The sequence below is a fragment of the Centroberyx gerrardi genome, chromosome 15 (genome assembly GCF_048128805.1).
Source record: "Centroberyx gerrardi isolate f3 chromosome 15, fCenGer3.hap1.cur.20231027, whole genome shotgun sequence".
NCBI classification, from domain to species: Eukaryota; Metazoa; Chordata; class Actinopteri; order Beryciformes; family Berycidae; genus Centroberyx; species Centroberyx gerrardi.
Genome location: NC_136011.1, coordinates 13708480 through 13726331, shown reverse-complemented (window position 1 = coordinate 13726331; position 17852 = coordinate 13708480). Strand labels below are relative to the sequence as shown.

At 41.1% G+C, this 17852-nt stretch overlaps 2 protein-coding genes across 2 annotated transcripts in view; both read left to right on the top strand.

The window, feature by feature from the left end:
- Window positions 1-308: 308 nt before the first annotated feature.
- Window positions 309-1664, top strand: LOC139922932 (neuropeptide Y receptor type 4-like). The gene has a single exon (XM_071913583.1). The coding sequence runs from the start codon at window positions 309-311 to the stop codon at window positions 1662-1664; it is 1356 nt and encodes a 451-aa protein (XP_071769684.1).
- A 2253-nt stretch (window positions 1665-3917) lies between these two features.
- The window catches only part of mcph1 (microcephalin 1), a 36351-nt gene continuing 22416 nt past the window's right edge, over window positions 3918-17852 (top strand). Inside the window, exons 1-10 of the mRNA XM_071912941.2 lie at window positions 3918-3989; window positions 5088-5152; window positions 5264-5355; window positions 5452-5570; window positions 5721-5805; window positions 13198-13309; window positions 13392-13523; window positions 13635-13715; window positions 14467-15678; window positions 17602-17720. Of these exons, the coding sequence (XP_071769042.1) occupies window positions 5116-5152; window positions 5264-5355; window positions 5452-5570; window positions 5721-5805; window positions 13198-13309; window positions 13392-13523; window positions 13635-13715; window positions 14467-15678; window positions 17602-17720 (1989 nt within the window). The 5' untranslated portion in view covers window positions 3918-3989; window positions 5088-5115. The remainder of the gene's footprint in view (window positions 3990-5087; window positions 5153-5263; window positions 5356-5451; window positions 5571-5720; window positions 5806-13197; window positions 13310-13391; window positions 13524-13634; window positions 13716-14466; window positions 15679-17601; window positions 17721-17852) is intronic.

Below are 17852 nucleotides of genomic sequence, written 5' to 3'. Positions count from 1 at the left end.
TTTACTTGCAACTAATTTTGCAATGACATAAAATTAGAAAATTCTTCGCATAGCACATCATTCCTCCTCAACCACAACATCCACTTCCTGCCTTTCCCTCCGCTACTCTCAAGACAAACTTATTACTTCTGGATGAACAGATCCGTTGACCTATAGGAGCAGTTGCTGTGCGACCGAATAATGAAGCCTTTTGTCTTTCCCTTTGCTCTCTCTCTCTCTCTCTCTCTCTCTCTCTCAGATGTATGTTTTCAGGGGGCTGGGATGGATGGTTTGATCCTGGGGGCTGATGATGTTGTAGCCCTGCTGAAATGTCCTGGAGGGGCAATACAAGCGAGTCTTTTCCATTAAGTGCTGCGACCCTGCCTCCACCCTTCAACAGCACCTCTCTGCCATGGGAGGAGGCTGGAACGAGCAGCCAGTCTGTGGGAGAGTGGGCAGAGAACGAGACCCAGCCCCTGTCAGACCACTTTGTGTTGGGGAATGATGAGTGGTGCCATATGTCCCCTGTCCTCACAGCATGCCTGGTAGTGTGTTACTGCATTACAATGGTGCTGGGGCTAGTGGGCAACATTGGTCTCATCTGCATCATTGTGCGTCGCAGAGAAAGAGCCAACGTCACCAGCATCTTCATCTGCAACCTGTCCTTCTCTGACATCCTGGTGTGCGTCTTCTGCCTCCCCTTCACTGTCATATACACACTAATGGACCATTGGGTGTTTGGGTCAGTGTTGTGCAGACTGGTGCCGTTCATCCAGTGTGTGTCTGTGACGGTGTCTGTCCTCTCTCTGGTGTTCATCGCGCTGGAAAGACATCAGCTGATCATTAACCCCTCTGGGTGGAAACCCAGCATTCCTCAGGCCTACATGGCAGTCATTCTCATCTGGACTCTGGCTTGCTTCACCTCTCTGCCTTTCCTGGCCTTTCAGCTGCTCACTAATGAGCCCTACACCAATGTTCCCCAGCCCCAGTCTCCACTCCATCACCTGCCCGCTCTCTCGCCCCAGATTCAGGCTTATCCCAATGCATCTCTGCTACAGCCTCTCTCCTACACACACACCAATTCATCTGTGCTTCCTAATTCCTACCACACCGTCTTTTCCCATGTCCCCACATCTCCCCACCTGCAGGCCTGTCTGGAGCACTGGCCATCCCAGCAGCAGAGGCTAGCTTACACCACCTGGCTCCTGCTGTTCCAGTACTGTGGTCCTCTGTTGCTGGTTCTGCTCTGTTATATCAGGGTGTTTGTGCGCCTGCGCCAGCGTAAAGACATGCTGGACCGCGGCAGAACCCCAGAGAACCAGCGCATGACCCACAGCCGCCGGATCAACATCATGCTGGCCGCCCTGATAACAGCATTTGCTCTCTGCTGGCTGCCACTCACCATCTTCAACGTGGTGTCAGACTGGTACCAGGAGGCTCTGCCTGTCTGCCACCACAACCTGCTGTTCTCCCTCTGCCACCTGCTGGCCATGTCCTCCACCTGCATCAACCCTATCATCTACGGCTTCCTCAACTCCAACTTTCGCCAGGAGGTGAGAGAGGCGCTGCTGCATTGCCGCTGCCGCCCACTGGAAGAAGAGTACGACCATTTCCCCCTATCTACTGTGCACATGGAAGTGTCCCGCACCTCCATGCCTGTCAACTGTAGGAGCAACTCTGTCTGAATCGCCTTGACTCCATAACCTGACGGTTAAACTAGTAGAATGTAGGAGTCACACACTGTACAGCTGTAGGCCTTACTTCTGCCATTTGTTCTCCCTTTAATGACTGTACACATTTTTTCTCAGTGGTTTGAAGTGAAGTGTACAGTACAATGTCAAAAATGTACCAATGTATCTTATTCTTCAGTGAGATGTAATTAACTAATGAGTGTTTTAATGTAATAAATGTAAAACTTACACTTTGAAAATAATGTGTCATTTTAGACAAATCCATGTGTCTAGTTTTGACAACAAACATTTGTGTTGCCTATCATCCATCATGTTAATAAGAATTATAAACAAAACACATGTTAATAACAAATTATGTTGTAATCACACTCACAACGCAAGTTGTAAAATGTGTCATTAACATACTGTATACTGTATTGAAAAGTAATACAAATGTATGTTGTCCTGAACTAGACACACGTTTCTAAGAGAACTGTTACTGTTACTGCTGTATTTCTTACATTTCATTATTTTATATTCATGACATTTGTATTGCAAAATCAGTGTGAGAACTTCCTCTTTGAAGATAAACACATGGGGTTTTGTGTTTTGTGATTTCTGTGACATATCAAGGTAAAATGTAACAACTTTGTTTTAATGTTGCCAAACAACAAGCTCAGTTACTTTGACTTACAAGGGTTTAATAAACAAATAAACAAGTTTAAATTGTTTTCAAATGTGTTTACATGAGGCTTTCTATGGTAATTAAAATGCATTACTATTTTGGTACAAGGCAGAGTGGTTTTGAAGATGCACTATACATTTCACATTATATTAAGTTACCAGGTTCAATATTTTCAAGTTATGAAGACTTAAATTCTCAGGTCTCTTCCATGACGTTTCGGTTTTGCATGCATTTGGATTATGTGCCACTATCTGCAGAAGTTGCAATTCATAGCTTGCTTGTGTGTGTGTGTGTGTGTGTGTGTGTGTGTGTGTGCGTGTGCGTGCGTGTGTGTGTATAGGCCTATGTGATATACTCACGTATGCATGCTTGGTTTAATAATCCCTGTGGTGGAACATGAACAGAGATTGTGTTTTTGTGGGAGGCAGCAATAGGATGTGCAGTATGTAGTTTTAGAGAGCATAAGTTGTATTTCGCTGGTGAAACATGAATTTTTAACTGTATCCTCAGATACTATATTCTCCCTGCTGCTATAGCACAGCAAAAATGTAATAAAAGACTAATTTATATATATGCTTTTCAGGACTGGATTAAATTTGTTTCCACAAAGGCTTCTATAATGTATCCATAAACACTGTTAAATAAATAAAGCATTTTTGAATAGGCCTAAATGACAGCCTAAATGGCCATCTGAGCAGCAAAGCAAATAAGATGTTTGACTGAGGAAGTGGGTAGTTAAAAGTTACAGCTTCAAAGAAACAATGCATTGTTGGTAAAATTATGAGTTTACCAAATGATGAGGACTTGCTGAGCACACTGAGATGGGGCTTTAGCGCTGTGCCTCTGAAACCGAAAACATCAGCTGAATCATACCACCGTGGGTCAGACTTTTCTGGTCTAAAATGTGTAACAGATTTACAGAAGGAGGCTGAACTCACTTCCCTGGTAATAAAATATATACACCGTCTTTTGTCCACATCAAGAGTGTGCCCTTGATCCGGCTCATCCAGTCGGTCAACAGGTGTTTTTCAGAGAGGTAGGACACTTCCCAGTTTGACCCAAGTCCAGACTCAGAGCCACACATCATGATGATGTCACCCTGATTCTGTTTGGTGGAATCAGTAGGCTACAACAGTTGGGCTTCCCACCAATTTTTAGAGGAAGGACACTTCCCAGTTTACATTTTGTGACCATGCATCAAGTCACTTTTATACGGTTGTGAGGTTGTCTTGACAAGAGAAACAGAAAAATGTCAATGGCAACACTTGTGTTATGTTAATACCTTTCACTGAAATTCAAAATAAGTAATCACAGACTGGGTCGGAGGTGATGGAAAGTGGGCTTCTTAACATTACTGGCAATGGTGAGGGCCCTTGCTTTCCCTTTCCCCTTCCTTTTTTTTTTTTTGAGTATAAATTGTACAACAATATATGGCAAATCATAGATCCTCAGTAGTAGGCTCTTTAGAAAACAGAGCACACTCCCCTTTTCCCTCCCCCTTCCCCTTTTCCTCCCTTCCGGGTTGGAAGTGACGTTTTTAGCAAGCAACCAATGCCCGACTTTTCTCCCAGAATGCCTTGCATCACAAACCACACGCGCGAAAGATGTACTCTGTAGTCAGGTAACTGAACAACTGATGACCACTGCCTTGAAAAGTAAGTGTCTTGCTATTCGTAAGATATAATCCTACGGACAGATATGTTTGTTTACAGTTGTAGGCAGCGTTATTAGTCGACTGTATCACATGACATGTAATGTCTGCCCATTACGGAAGCACTAACCTACTCCAGCATGATGCTAAGACGCACCCACTAGCGCTAACGTAAACGTTAGCAGCCAACTCAGAGAACTTAACGTTAGTTAAACGTAAACAAATGTCAACACTAACAAACGTTTGACAATGTCAGTTAAAGTTTTTATGTTTGTTCCTATCGTTTATTTTTTAACCAAGTAATAACCGACAAACTTTTTCATAGTTATTCAGTGAGGTGGGTGACCCATGAGATATGAAGTTTTGTTAAACTGCTTCAATTCATAGCTTAACGTTACGGTTTGCAGTTAGTCCATCAGCCAGTCATTTGACATGGATACCTCAATAGCACAAAATTACTACACGGTGTAATGATACAGGATTAAGGTAGGCCCATCTGAAACAGCATTTAGCTGTGGGTTAGGCAAAGGGTTTCATGGAGAGCCACATGAAAAAATCAGATTTCTTCTGGCCATTGTATTTTTTCAACTATGACAGAGCTGGAACCTCTTGTAGCCCAATGATTAACGCTAACCCATGAACCCACGATTGTCCGAGAAATAAAATACTTCAACAATCACATTCAGTATCAGATTTTTACAGAGATTAGGCTGTCAGTTTTCAGTACTGTATCATTAAGTGTGGAAAAAACTTTAGCCTGCTCAGTTTTAGATCAGGTGATTACAGCAACATCTTATCTTGTGAGGGTGCAGAATTAGCCAGAAGAAGAAGAAGCCTGTCTGTTGCCATTGATAAACTGTTAAAAAGAGCCATTGCTTTAAAATTTGCACAATTGCCCAAAGACAGATATCCCTGGTTGGTATAGCCTCTGTTTGATGGACCAGGGAGTTAGGAGTTGTTTTATATCGGAGTAAAGTAGTAGTGGTACTTCTAGTAGTAGAAATAAAAAGGTTGTCATGTTGAGTAGAATGTCTGTGGTTCTGTTGAAAGCCAATATTTGACCTCAGGAAATGTCTCTGTGGAATCCTTTGTCTTTGTCTAGGTGAATTTCGGAGCTAAAGAGGCCAATAATGGCCGCAGGCAATGACTGTTCATCTATTCTTAAAGGTAAGGGACTGAGAGATCTGTATACAACAGCTTGGTTGTACTGTATTTCAATCCATATCAAAGTTTATGACTTTGGGTTTATTTTTATGCCTGGGTTTTCTATGTCTGCAGATGTTGTTGCCTATGTTGATGTGTGGTCATCAAACAAAACAGAAAACTATTCGAAACCGTTCATCCAGCAGCTCCAAGAAATGGGAGCTCAGGTGCGGCCACAGTGCACATGCACACACATGTAATGTATTTACAGACAATGAGTGTGTATGCTTCCTGTGATACTTAAATGGCTTTTACTTTTACAGGTATCAAAAACATTCAATAAACAAGTCACCCATGCGGTCTTTAACAATGGTCATCAGGCCACGTGGAAGAAAGCCAAGAAAACTGGAGTGAGGCTCGTCTCTGTTCTGTGGTTAGCCAGGTAATCATAACATTAGGTGATGTATTTCTTTTTCAACCTCAACAATGCTGTTTTTTTGTTTTTGATTGATTGTTCTGAGATTTTTTTTTATACCTACAAGATGTCGATAAGTTACAAACCATTCTCTGTTTTTGGTGAAATAATGTCCAGATGTAAAGATGACGGTGTACATGTGGATGAAGAGTTGTACCCAGCCTTAAATGATGAACGCTATCCTGAGCTCAAAAAAAGGACAGTAAGTAAAATCAGATTTACATCTGAGGTTCCCTTGAGCATCTCATTATTATAAGTAAGGGTGCTCCGATCGATCGGCCACCGATCGTTATTGGCCGATATTCGTTCTAAATAGTTTGATCGGTGGTCTCTATAAAGGCCGATCAGAAGCGCCGATCAGATGACGCAAAACACGCGAGACAATTTCTCTACGCGCCGCTAAAATGGCTTCACCGGTCTGGCAGTTCTACCCGTTCTACCAGGTGTCTGAAAAAGACAATAAATTTGCAAAAATGTTAGGGAGAGACGAGTTGGGAAGAGATCCAAACAGAAGTAGTCTCTCTCGCTCACTCTCTCTGTCTCGCTCACTCTCAATTTTTTTCAATTTTTTTTTCAATTCAAGGTGCTTTATTGGCATGACAGTTCACAAACAAACAATATTGCCAAAGCATGTAACAAGAGATTAATCATCAATAAAAGTATTAAATAACAAAAATAAATACATAAATAAATGATAAAATAAAATAAAAAAAAAATAAAAAAAATAAAAAATATATATATATATATATAATAATAATAATAATAATAATAATAATTAAGTAACATAAAAATAATTCTATCCCCTCCTATTTATTATTGTGTGTGTGTGTGTGTGTGTGTGTGTGTGTGTGTGTGTGTTGCTGTGCCTCCACTGTCTACTGACTATCATTGTTTCTGTGTTTATGTCACTTGTGTTTCTGAGGAAACATAAACCAGCAAAATATCACCTTAGCCAATTAAAACAGAACTTTTCACATACATTCATATATTATTCCTCACATTTCTCATCCAGCTGTGTGTCCCTCTTCCCTTAAAGTGTGACAGCAATCTACAAATTTAGCAGCTAATGCTGCACACTGACTTTTCTCCCCACACAGGTAGGGCAGTTTGAGAGGATCAGGCAGATGGTTGAACTCTGGGTAGATTCTACCTATCCTCTCAGAATAAGTCTGTCTCACGTCTTTGTATCTGTCACAGTGTAACAGGAAGTGACTTTCTGTCTCTGTCTCTCCCTGACTGCAGAATAAACACACCCTGCTCTCCCTGGGTTGCCAGGTCTGTCTGTGGCGGCCCGTTTCTATGGCCAGCTTGTGAGCACAGAGCCTGTACCTCGTTAGGGATTTCCTCAGTTTGCTGTCGGTCACAGTGGTCAGATATTCTGCCACTGTGTACTCTCTGTCGAGGGTCAGATAGAATTCTAATTTGTTTTGGGTTTTTGTCTTTTCCTTCCAATAGGTGATATATTTTTCTTTCTGTTTTGAAATGATTTGGTTGGTCCAGAGAGACTGAGGATTGTCCTGAATCCCTGGTGTATGTGTCCAGAAGGAACTGTTCTTGTCCTTGTTCCACTCTTGGCACTGAAGAGCTTTATACTGATAGGAGTGGGGGTCGCTGGATCGGAGATGTTTGTAGAATTTGATGGCTCGTTTCTGAACGTTGATGATGATCGGATACTGGCCGAGTTCTGCCCTGCATGCATTACTGACTGTGTTCCTCTGGACTCCCAGGATGATTTTACACAGCTCTGCATGCAGGACTTCCATTGGGTGTTTTTCCCATTTTGAGAAATCTTGATTGGCTAGAGGACCCCACACTTCACTACCATATAGCATAATTGGATGTATTACTGAATTTATAATTTTGAGCCAGGTCCTAATTGGGATGTCAATTGGAATTTTTCTTTTGATGGCGTAGAAAGCTCTTCTTGCTTTCTCTTTCAGTTCATTCACAGCCAAGTTAAAACGTCCTGTGGAATTGATAATCAAACCTAAATAGTTATAATTTGTTGTGTGTTCAATTTCTGTATTTCCTAGTGTAAATCTGTGTTTCTGAGAACTGGAACGTCTTTGGAACATCAGGATTTTGGTCTTTTTCAAATTTACAGTCAATGCCCATGTTTCACTGAACCTGGAGAGGACGTCCAGGCTCTGCTGTAAACCCTCTTTGGAGGGAGAAAGAAGAACAAGGTCATCTGCATACATCAGGCATTTGACCTCTGTGTCCTGCAGACTGACCCCAGGGGCCGAGGACTTTTGCAGTTGCTCTGCTAGTTCATTTATATAGATGTTAAAAAGCGTTGGGCTCAAACTGCAGCCCTGTCTCACTCCACGCCACTGTTTGAAATAGTTGGTTCTGTTACTTCCAATTTTAATTGCATATTTGTTATTCATGTACATTGTTTTAATTAAATCATATATCTTACCTCCTATGCCAATTGTCAATAATTTGTAGAAAAGTCCCTCGTGCCAAATAGAGTCAAAGGCCTTCTTGAAATCTATAAAGCATGAATACATTTTGCTTTTGTTTTGGTGCACATGAGTGTTGATCAGAGTGGTGAGGGTGAAGATATGGTCAGTTGTGCGATGTTTGGGCATGAATCCAGTTTGGCTTTTATGAAGAACATTGTGTTCTGTGAGGAATTTCATGATTCGGGAATTGATGATACTGCAAAGCAGTTTTCCTATAACACTGGTGACACACACCCCTCTGTAATTTTGAGGGTCAAATTTGTCTCCACTTTTGAATATAGGTGTAATCAATCCAATGTTCCAGTTCTCAGGGAAATATCCCACACTAAGAATAAAATTGAATAATTTGAGAATAGCCAATTGGAATGTTTCTGTGCTGTGCTTTAGCATTTCATTTAATATGCCATCGGGGCCACATGCTTTTTTGGTTTTCAGGTGCTTCAATTTTGTTTTCAATTCATCTATAGTAATGTGGAAATCTAACGGGTTTTGGTTATCTTTGATGATCAATTCCATTTGCTCTAGTTTTTTCACAATTTGTGTGGTGTCTGAGTCATCACTTAGTGGTGTCGGTCCGAATAAGTTCTGGAAGTGTTTACTCCATACTTCTCCATCTTGAATAACCAGCTCCTCAGGCTCTGATTTACAGAGAGACTTCCACTGTTCCCAGAATGAGTTTGATTCTATGCTTTCTTCAATTATACTGAGTTGTCTTTCTGTGTGATTTATCTTTTTGTTTCTAATTGTACTTTTGTATTGTTTTAGTGTCTCACAATACTGAAGGCGTATCTCTTCATTTCCTGGGTCTCTGTGTTTCAGGTTTGATAGCTTTCTCATTTGTTTTCTAAGATTTTGACAATCTTTGTCAAACCAATTATTCTTTTTGAGTTTTCTTTTATTTTTACAAATTTTCAGTTTTGCTTTTGTAGCAGTTCTCTTATAGATGAAAGTAAGATTTTGGACAGCCTGAGATATGCCTTCTACAGTATGAGGGTATGGCTGGTCAATGAAAGCCTCCAGTAATGACTCAATTTCATGACTGTTACTTGCTTTCAGGTAATGCTCGGCACTGTTATGGGTCCATCTATATGTACTGGGCATACTGGACAGCTTACTGGGCTCTGTGGGTGTGATACTTGTCTTTTTTAGGGAGAGAGTAATTTGGTTGTGGTCTGATAAAGGGGTTTGGGGTTTGACTGTGAATGAACTGAAAGAGAATGGGTCCATGTCTGTGATCATGTAATCTACAGTGCTTTTGCCAAGAGCTGAACAATAAGTGAACCTTCCCAGAGAGTCCCCTCTCACTCGACCATTAATGATGTACAGACTCAGGCTGCGGCAGAGCTGCAGCAGGTCTTTACCATTCCTATTGATGACAGTATCATAGTTATTTCGGGGGGGGACATGTAGATGATCCGTTGGAGATTGATTGATGATAAAACTATCTCCTTGGGTGTTAGTTACATCAGGTTGAGTAGCGGTTCGTGCATTTAGATCACCACAGATGATTACATTCCCCTGCCTCTGGAAATGACATATCTCTGTTTCAAGAGAAGAAAATATGTCTTCAGAAAAGTAGGGGGACTCAGAGGGGGGGATGTAAATTGCACATATATACAGATCTCTCTCTGTGGGGATTAGTTCTTTCTTTATTTTCAGCCAAATTTGGTTTTTTCCAATTTTCAGAATTTGAAGTGAATTTTGTAGTTTGGACTTATACCAGACAATTAGTCCCCCCGAGTCTCTTCCCTGATGTATATGGCTTAGTTTCTGTGAAGGGGCAATAATTTCCCTGTAATTTGGAGGGCAGTGGGTGGGGGCATCAGCTCTACACCATGTTTCTGATAAAATTATAATATCAATATTACTGATTCTATTTACAAAGTCAGGGTTTTTACCCTTCAGCCCAAATACTGAGGAGTAAAGACCCTGGATATTCCAGCAACTGATTTGAAATGAAAACATTAACTTTCCCAACAGGAGATAAAGCAAAGCGGAACAAATTCAAAGACCAACTTTTTTACACAGGTATCCCAATTAACCTTAATTAATTGATTTTAAATATTTGGAAGCATTTTCAGATCAAGTAAGGATGTCCACTCTGAAAAAATGCTTTGGATTATATTGTGTTGAGATTAGAGTGTTAATAAAATAAATAAATAAGATCTACGTTGTAATGGAAGACTGATAAGGTCTATCATCTACTTACCCTACCAACTAGTTGATTAAGAGTCTACTGCATAGAATGTGTAGCATCTCCTTGATCTCTCCCAACTCTGTGGTGTGTTGGGGGGGAGGCTGAGGAGCAGGTCTGGCCACAGCAGCAGCGTAGGTGCGCTCCTGTGGAAGAAGGGGGACTCTGTTGTTAGGAGGGGCTCTCTGGATGGGTGGTGCAGGAGGCTGTGGATGGGTACGGTAAGGAGGAGTAGGGTGACGGGTGTTGAGCTGTGGCACTCCTCTTCCTGGGCGTCGTGGGGCTTTGTACTGGCCTGGTGTTGTGGTGGGGTTTGGGTCTCGTCCAAGTGCAACATCTTTCAGAGTTTTAGCAAACACTCTGACTACGTTCCTGTTCAGATGCAGTCCGTCATATAAGTCCCAAGTCCCGATGTTTGTGTGGTGTGCCAGGTGGACGTTGGGGAGGGTGGAGCAGCTCCTAGTAATCTCCATATTGATGTCATGGATGACATGAGGGGGGGTGTCCGTCCGGGGCAAGAGGGTGGAGATCACTACCCGTGAATCTGGGAATTCCCTGCATGTCTGCTCTGCCATGTTGGTGATTGCCTGCGCTGTGCCTCGGTGCAGGGAGGGCAGGTCGTTTGTGCCTGTGTGGACCACAATGACCTGGGGACGGCCGAGCGAGTGTTGCTTTAGCAGCTCTAGTGCGTGCCTCGTGTTCCTGCAACGCCTCGATACAACACGCTGGCCAGGGAAGAGGCGTTCGGGGTCGATGTACTTCCCGTTGGAGTCCATTAATATAGCCACCTGGGGCTCCAGCCTGGCTGACGTGGCAGATGGAGGTGTTGGGGCGGGGTCAGCCTGTGTTGGGGCGGGGTCAGCCTGTGTTGGGGTGGGGTCAGCCTGTGTTGGGGCGGGGTCAGCCTGTGTTGGGGTGGAGTCCTGTGTGTTCTCTGGCTGGCCAGCAGGGAGGTGGTCTATATCTGGGGAGGTGGGTGTAACAAGGGTGGGACGGCTCTCTCGGTCAGTTAATGGCGGTGAGTCAGGGGCAGTGATAGGGGGTGAGGAGGGGCAGGAAGGCGGAGGACAGATGCCCTTGTTGTCTTGTATCTGACTCCTTAATTGCTCCAGCTGCTTCCTGAAGCTTCTCTCTGTGTTCTCAGCTTCCTCCTTCATCTCAGACATCTGGACGCGGAGACTGTTGTTCTCCTCCTGAAGGGCATAGGTGGTCTGCCTGAGGTCATCAGTGGTTCTCCAGTTTTCCTTTTTCATCTGTTCGATGTCTTTTTTCAACTGCTGGATGTCGCTGAGCTCTGTAAGCTTGTTCAGGGTCAGCTCTCTGAACTCTGTAAAGTCCAGTTCTAGAGAGGCCAGGCTTTCTCTTAGTCTGTTGGTCAGATTTAGAGTGGGAACATTAGTGTTCAGGTTGTTGTCATTTTCAGATGGTTTTTCCTCTTCCTCTTGTTCTGAGTCCTCTGTGTCCAGAGCGTTGATGGGATTTTCAAGGTCCGTGGATGAGCTGGATCTGCTCCTCTCTACCTCTGTTTTTAGCTGGGGAAAGAGCTCCTCAAATGAGTTGAGGCTGGCTTCATTTCCCTGGAGTAGCACGGTTCCTTTAGTTTTGTAATATGTCATGGTGAGCACAGGGTTCTCAGTGTCAAGGCTCTCATCCTGACATATAATCACTCTGCCACCGCGGCCTATTCCTTCTTTGAAGGTGTGCTGGTAGTTGTTACACACTGCTTTTTTCCATAAGTCTGTATTGGTTGTGTGGAATATTAAGTTGTTTTTCACTCTCTTGCTCTTGGATATAGTAAAGTCTGCATACAGGATCTCAGGATTTGCTTGTAGAGTTTTTTCTTTATGTTTTTTCTTGGCCTGTATACTCTCTCTGTCTCGCTCACTCTCTCTTTCTCACCGGACCCGTCTGTTCGCCTCCCATTGCACACGCGGGCGTGAGGGATATTTTTTTCCCAAAAAGAAGAACTATGGGTTATTAACGTTATTCGGAATACAGCTGGGTTTCCGAGACTAGCAGATTAGCTGTTAATAGGCTACTGTAGGTGCTAGTTAGTATCCACTGAGTGGACTGAAAACGTTAATATTTACTTTTTAACTCTGACTCTGAATGTTTGCTCCCTCAATCCAGATTAATATTGAAAAATATTTTGTTATGTTGCAGTTTTTATAGTCTCTAAAATTGGAGTAAATTGATAAAGGCCCTGTGTTTTCCGTCTATTGGAATTGATTAATTTTTGTTGCCTCAGTAGGCCTATATATAATTTATTGTTCTAACTTGGTGTGTTGTGCACATTTAGCTTTTATTCTAATTTTTATTTTATAAAATTGTATTTATTTTATTCCACAGGAAAGCTATATTTAAGCTCTAAGCTGCTCCCAATAACCAAGCCTAGGCTGCTATGTTTTAAGTTGTGTCTCTGAGAGAGAGTGGAATATGTTGCACATGTTGCCTGCCAATAAACTGTTGTCAATTCATGATACTTTCTCATCTCTTAATTTTAATACTTAATATACAATGTTGTTAAGAATAGTTAAATAAATAAATAATGATACACAATGAATAGAAGGCTTCAAATAGACCCCGTGATCGGTATCGGCCGATACTGCTTCCAGCGATTGGTGATCGGCCCCAAAAATCCTGATCGGAGCACCCTTAATTATAAGCTTTAAAGAAAAATCAGATTTTAATTCAGTCCATTTACTCTGACTCTTCATGAATACAGTCTGTCCTAGAGTCATGTTTCCAGACTGAATGTGAGAGCAGTTTGACCATCCTTCAGCTTTTATAAGCAAAGTGATGACAACTTGGCCTTTCAGTTGAAATCAGTGATTCTGGCCTTAAAGAGTAAAATATTTAAATGTGCATCGGTTTCACTTCCTTATCATAACATTAACGAGTTGTTTTTTTTTTTAATGGTTGTTTTGTGTAGCATCGTTGCATGCAACCAAGAGATTCTCCAGAGAGGACGCCTGAAAATGACAGGCGCATGAGGAAAAAATTAGACAAGATGATCAAAGACCTACCTCCAAAAACACCTCTTGGTAAGAGATCAGTATGCCTTTGGAAACCTCTTACTTAAAACCATGGTGTGTTGTTTGTCATTTCACTATGGCTTTTATCCAGTCACAGATGTGTCACCATACATAATTGATGAAGAAAATGGAATAGTCTACAGCCCCTTAATGAAAAGGTCAGACTCTATGGCGCAGCGTTTGAAAGAAATGAGAGAGAAAAGGGAAAACCTCTCACCCACAGGTATGTGCAGCAGGAGGTGAACGGGCTGATTTGCCAGCAAAGCCTTAAAAACATTTCAGTACTTGTGAAACACCTGCCCAATTTATATATATATCACTCGCTTTCTTTCAGCCTCCCAGATGGTTGAATCCTGTTCATCACCTGGACTGAAGCCTACTCTTGGGAATACACCAACTATCTTCAAATTATTGTGTAAGAACTTTTTAATGATCTAGTTGTTACTGGAGTGTCAATCTTGTTTTTTTCTTTTCTGTTTTGGGAAAGTTTTGAAAAGTCTTTTGCCAGCCCCCTCACCTTGTGAAGACGGTTAAAACATCCATGCATTTGGTGTCATTAGAAACATACACTTGTCATCTTTTATCTGAGCTTACATAGTTACAAGTCAGGTGAACGAAAAGCGTGAGCTACCTCTGTTGCTTTGTACATTTTTGCCTTATATTATTTTTGGGTATACTGTGAATCCAGTATCAGATATTTCCAGGATCCCACAGCTTTAAAATTAGTACATATAAGAAGATTCATGTATTCTGCCATTGTAAGTGCTGTTGTAAGTACATTATGTATTGGGGAGATTTTCATCAAGTACCCATACAGTAATATTGTGTACTTAAAATACCTTTCCATGGGTTAATACACAGGTTAATACAGTGGAATAAGGCCATCATAAAGTGTTATCAAGTTTTGGGGCCTTGAAGACTTTGACATATTTTTTTTACATTGTTTAATACACATAATACTGTCACAAATGACATATCGCCAACTTATGAAGTATACACAAGTTATAATGGACCTACAATGCTTCCACTGTTATTTGAAAATTTGCATCTATATATTATATAGATTATATAGATCTATTTATTATACAAAGTAGCATATAAATTATGATCGAATTTTAGTTTTCTATTTATGCTATTCTGATTTTTCTGCATTTTTCTCAATACAGATGAATCATCGGATGACGATTCCAGTGCTACCTTTGCTGCTCAACCTGATCGCTCGTCTGATAAGGATGAAGAAAGAACACAGCTTGATGATATTGACCACTGCCATCTTGAACCACTTCACAGGAAAGACTCTGAAAAGCCCTGGCTGTCACCTTGCAGTGATGTGGCAAAACGGAAATCTATGATTCCTTTGAAAATCCCTGATTTAGACGACAAAGAAAAAGGGAGTAAACAAAAAAAGGCAAGGAGGAGCTCAGCTAAAAAGCAGCCAGTAGAGAAACATAGCTCTGCAGGTTCCTTAGAAAGTCCTTGCCGGGATGGCAGATCTGAGGACAGCAAGAACTCTCACAACAAAAAGAGACGATCACAGATAAAGTCCTGCAGCCTTGCTGTTGAAAAAAGTGGACAATCACCTAACAAATTAGAAATAGGGAAACGAAAAACTAGAGCAGTGCAATCCCTGACAGAGAGTAAGACCCGTATTTGTCCTGAGGTTTTGAACTCTCCTAGTTGCCTCTCATCCCCAGCCATCTTAGGTAATACTCTAGTCGATCAAGAACTGTCAAAAGGAATTACTTCTCCATCACAGAAAGTGGATCAGCAAATACCCAAACAAGCCAGACCCTCCTTTTCTGCCTTGGTGCAATCTTTCACTCTACCCAGTGAATCTCTAAGGGTTCCCTCGAGCTCCATTGATGAGGATGATGGTGTGTTTGAGGACTATTTCTCACCAGCTAACCACAAGAGACAACAAGTGCCCCTTTTGCCTAACCTACCTTTAGAGACACAGATTCAGATTCCTTTTGAATTGGACTCTGTCACAAGGAAGAGAAAACAAAGAAAAAGTGAAACCACTGGCACTAAAACCGTCCCTATAAAAAAGAGGAAACGGGAAGAAACGCAGAGTGTCAAGAATCCCGGTCATCAGTCTGATAGTGTACAGAGTGAACCCCAAAAGCATCCACACCAAGATGTCCGAGAATCCCCACCTGCCGTGGACAGTCATAATAGCGTAGCACCCGCGACCAGCAAAAGGAGTAGACGGAGCACATTGCCATTTATGAGCACCAGTGAATTTACAGCTGATCCAGTGAAGCAGAGAAAAACATCTATTCCTGTACAACCACCAACGTTAAGTGTGAGAGAGGCCAGTGCAGCATCTGACCTGCAGAAAAACTCAGATGTCAGTGTCCTTTCTCATACCATGGAAAGTGAGTAGCAAAGTACCCAGAGTTTGGAAAGTGCATTAATCGCAATGAACCCAATTCTCAGGTTGTTCTGTAATGTCTTCAGCATAACCAAATAGCCAAAATATCTTGCTACTAATGGCTGTAGCTGTCATCCTTGGGTCATGTATTTGGTTTCAAAAGGTTTGCAATGTGATTACGTTTTCAGGGAGTGCTTACATTTTGGATTAATACTACTTACTTACCTACTTAACGATTTATTGAAGTGAATTTTCTGAAGGTAAATCATGATTAGTGGATATCACAATTATAAATAGCAGAACGAGTAAAGACCACATGCAATTCCACTCCTGCTTTGCTGTGGTGACAGGCCTATTGGGCATGTATTGGTCACCTTTTGAGGGTGTTTAGAAGATGGAGAAAATACATGTGGTATTTTCCCTATCTTAGAGGAAGGTTAGAGGAATTGTTTTAATTCATCTCCTGTTGCGTGTCTGACCTTTTATTATCATTTCTTGGAGCTACTTAAAGTCACTTACAAGAGTGTGCTTTTTGCATGTTATGCAAGCTGAGGATTTCTCTCAAAGGAGCAGCTGCACACCATGGAGAATTTAGCATGTGGTTGGCATGTCAAGCATGTGCATCAAGAGATTAAACATTTACAAACTAGAATTTTCAAAACATTGGTGCATGGCATATGGATGGGCCTACAACAAAAAACACTTTTGGTCATACTTTCTAAGTCAGTGGTTCTCAATCTTGCTCCCTGGGAGCCAGAGCCCTGCTGGTTGTCTGTTTTACCTGGTAGTTGATTACATTGACCGTGTCCCAGGTCTCATTCAGCCGCTCATTGTACCAGGTGAATGTAATGAACTACCAGGTAAAACAGAAAACCTGAGGACCAGGACTGAGAAACCATTGCTGTAAGGAACCAGAAGTTATATAAGGTAATCATAAATTGAGTGCCGTAATTTCAATAATCAGAGATACTAGGTTCTACTCAGTAATTCATCAAAGTCTATTTTTTTTTTACTTATACTAGGCTAAATAATGCTTGTTTATATTGGTATTTTTGTATACATAATATTCTGTGTTATTGGTGTGTTTTATTATGAGCTGCTGATACAAATATTTACATTCTATGTCCCATGATGCTATTCCATGACACATGGTTAATAATATATATGACATTTTATTGAAAAGCTGTGGATCTCATTCAAATGTCAGATTTCTACATCCTGGTAAACTTGATTAATGAAAATAATGAGATATTTTAATGCATTTGATATTTTATTTTTTTATTTTATTTACTTCCTAATAAATGGATGTTTCTCTTCTCTTTACTGAATAGTCTCATGTTACCTTGAAATTTGATTGAAACCAGAGCTGGGTCAGGTCAGGTAGCACATGAAGAGTTTTATTTCTAAAACACAATATATCTATTTTTGAGGAAAATATCATTACGTGAATGCACCATTCGGTATCTCTAACAGATAAGAGGATCCAGTCTGTTAAAGTGCTGTAATTTTCTCAACCAAGGACTTAACTTGCCTATTTTAATTTAAAGTTCAGTTTTCTTGAATAGTGTGTTATCAGTCATTTGAGGGATGCCTCATTTTCTAGGTAACATTTGCTATAATGTTCAGTGCAGAGTGCCAGAAAGTTTAGACTATTACAGGAAAGTATTTAGAAGTCAATTTAATTTACAGTTATCAGTTTAGTTTACTTGTTGACAACTTACCTGACAGCATCTGTCCTGACTCTGGAAACTCCACCCATCTGGCACGCCAAGCAACCTAAAACAAATGCTAAGAATTACAGTTTATGCCAGGTGTAACTGGAACACAGACGAACATGAATGCACATGACAAAACAGCAGCTGCTGTATGATTGCTTGACTGGCATTTTTCCCCACATTGTTTTGAAACATTTGTATCTTTTATTCAGTTGTAGGTGAAGGAAGTGAACATGCTGCTGCAGCTGGTTCGACTGAGACCGTTTCTGAAGGCTTACAGAGCCAGAATAACCAAGTCAATTTGAATGTTAAGAAAATGGACAAAGCAAAGGTAACATGGAATAGTAATATGAATTTTATTTTTCAATTTTAAATAATAATTTTCTGTTTTGTTATTATATAATGTAATGTTTAAGTGTACATAATGATGATAATTAAGTTTGCAGAATTCGGTGAACTGCAT

Excerpts from the sequence above, each read along its gene's own strand:
- LOC139922932 (XM_071913583.1), top strand. The coding sequence starts at position 309 with ATGTCCTGGAGGGGCAATACAAGCGAGTCTTTTCCATTAAGTGCTGCG.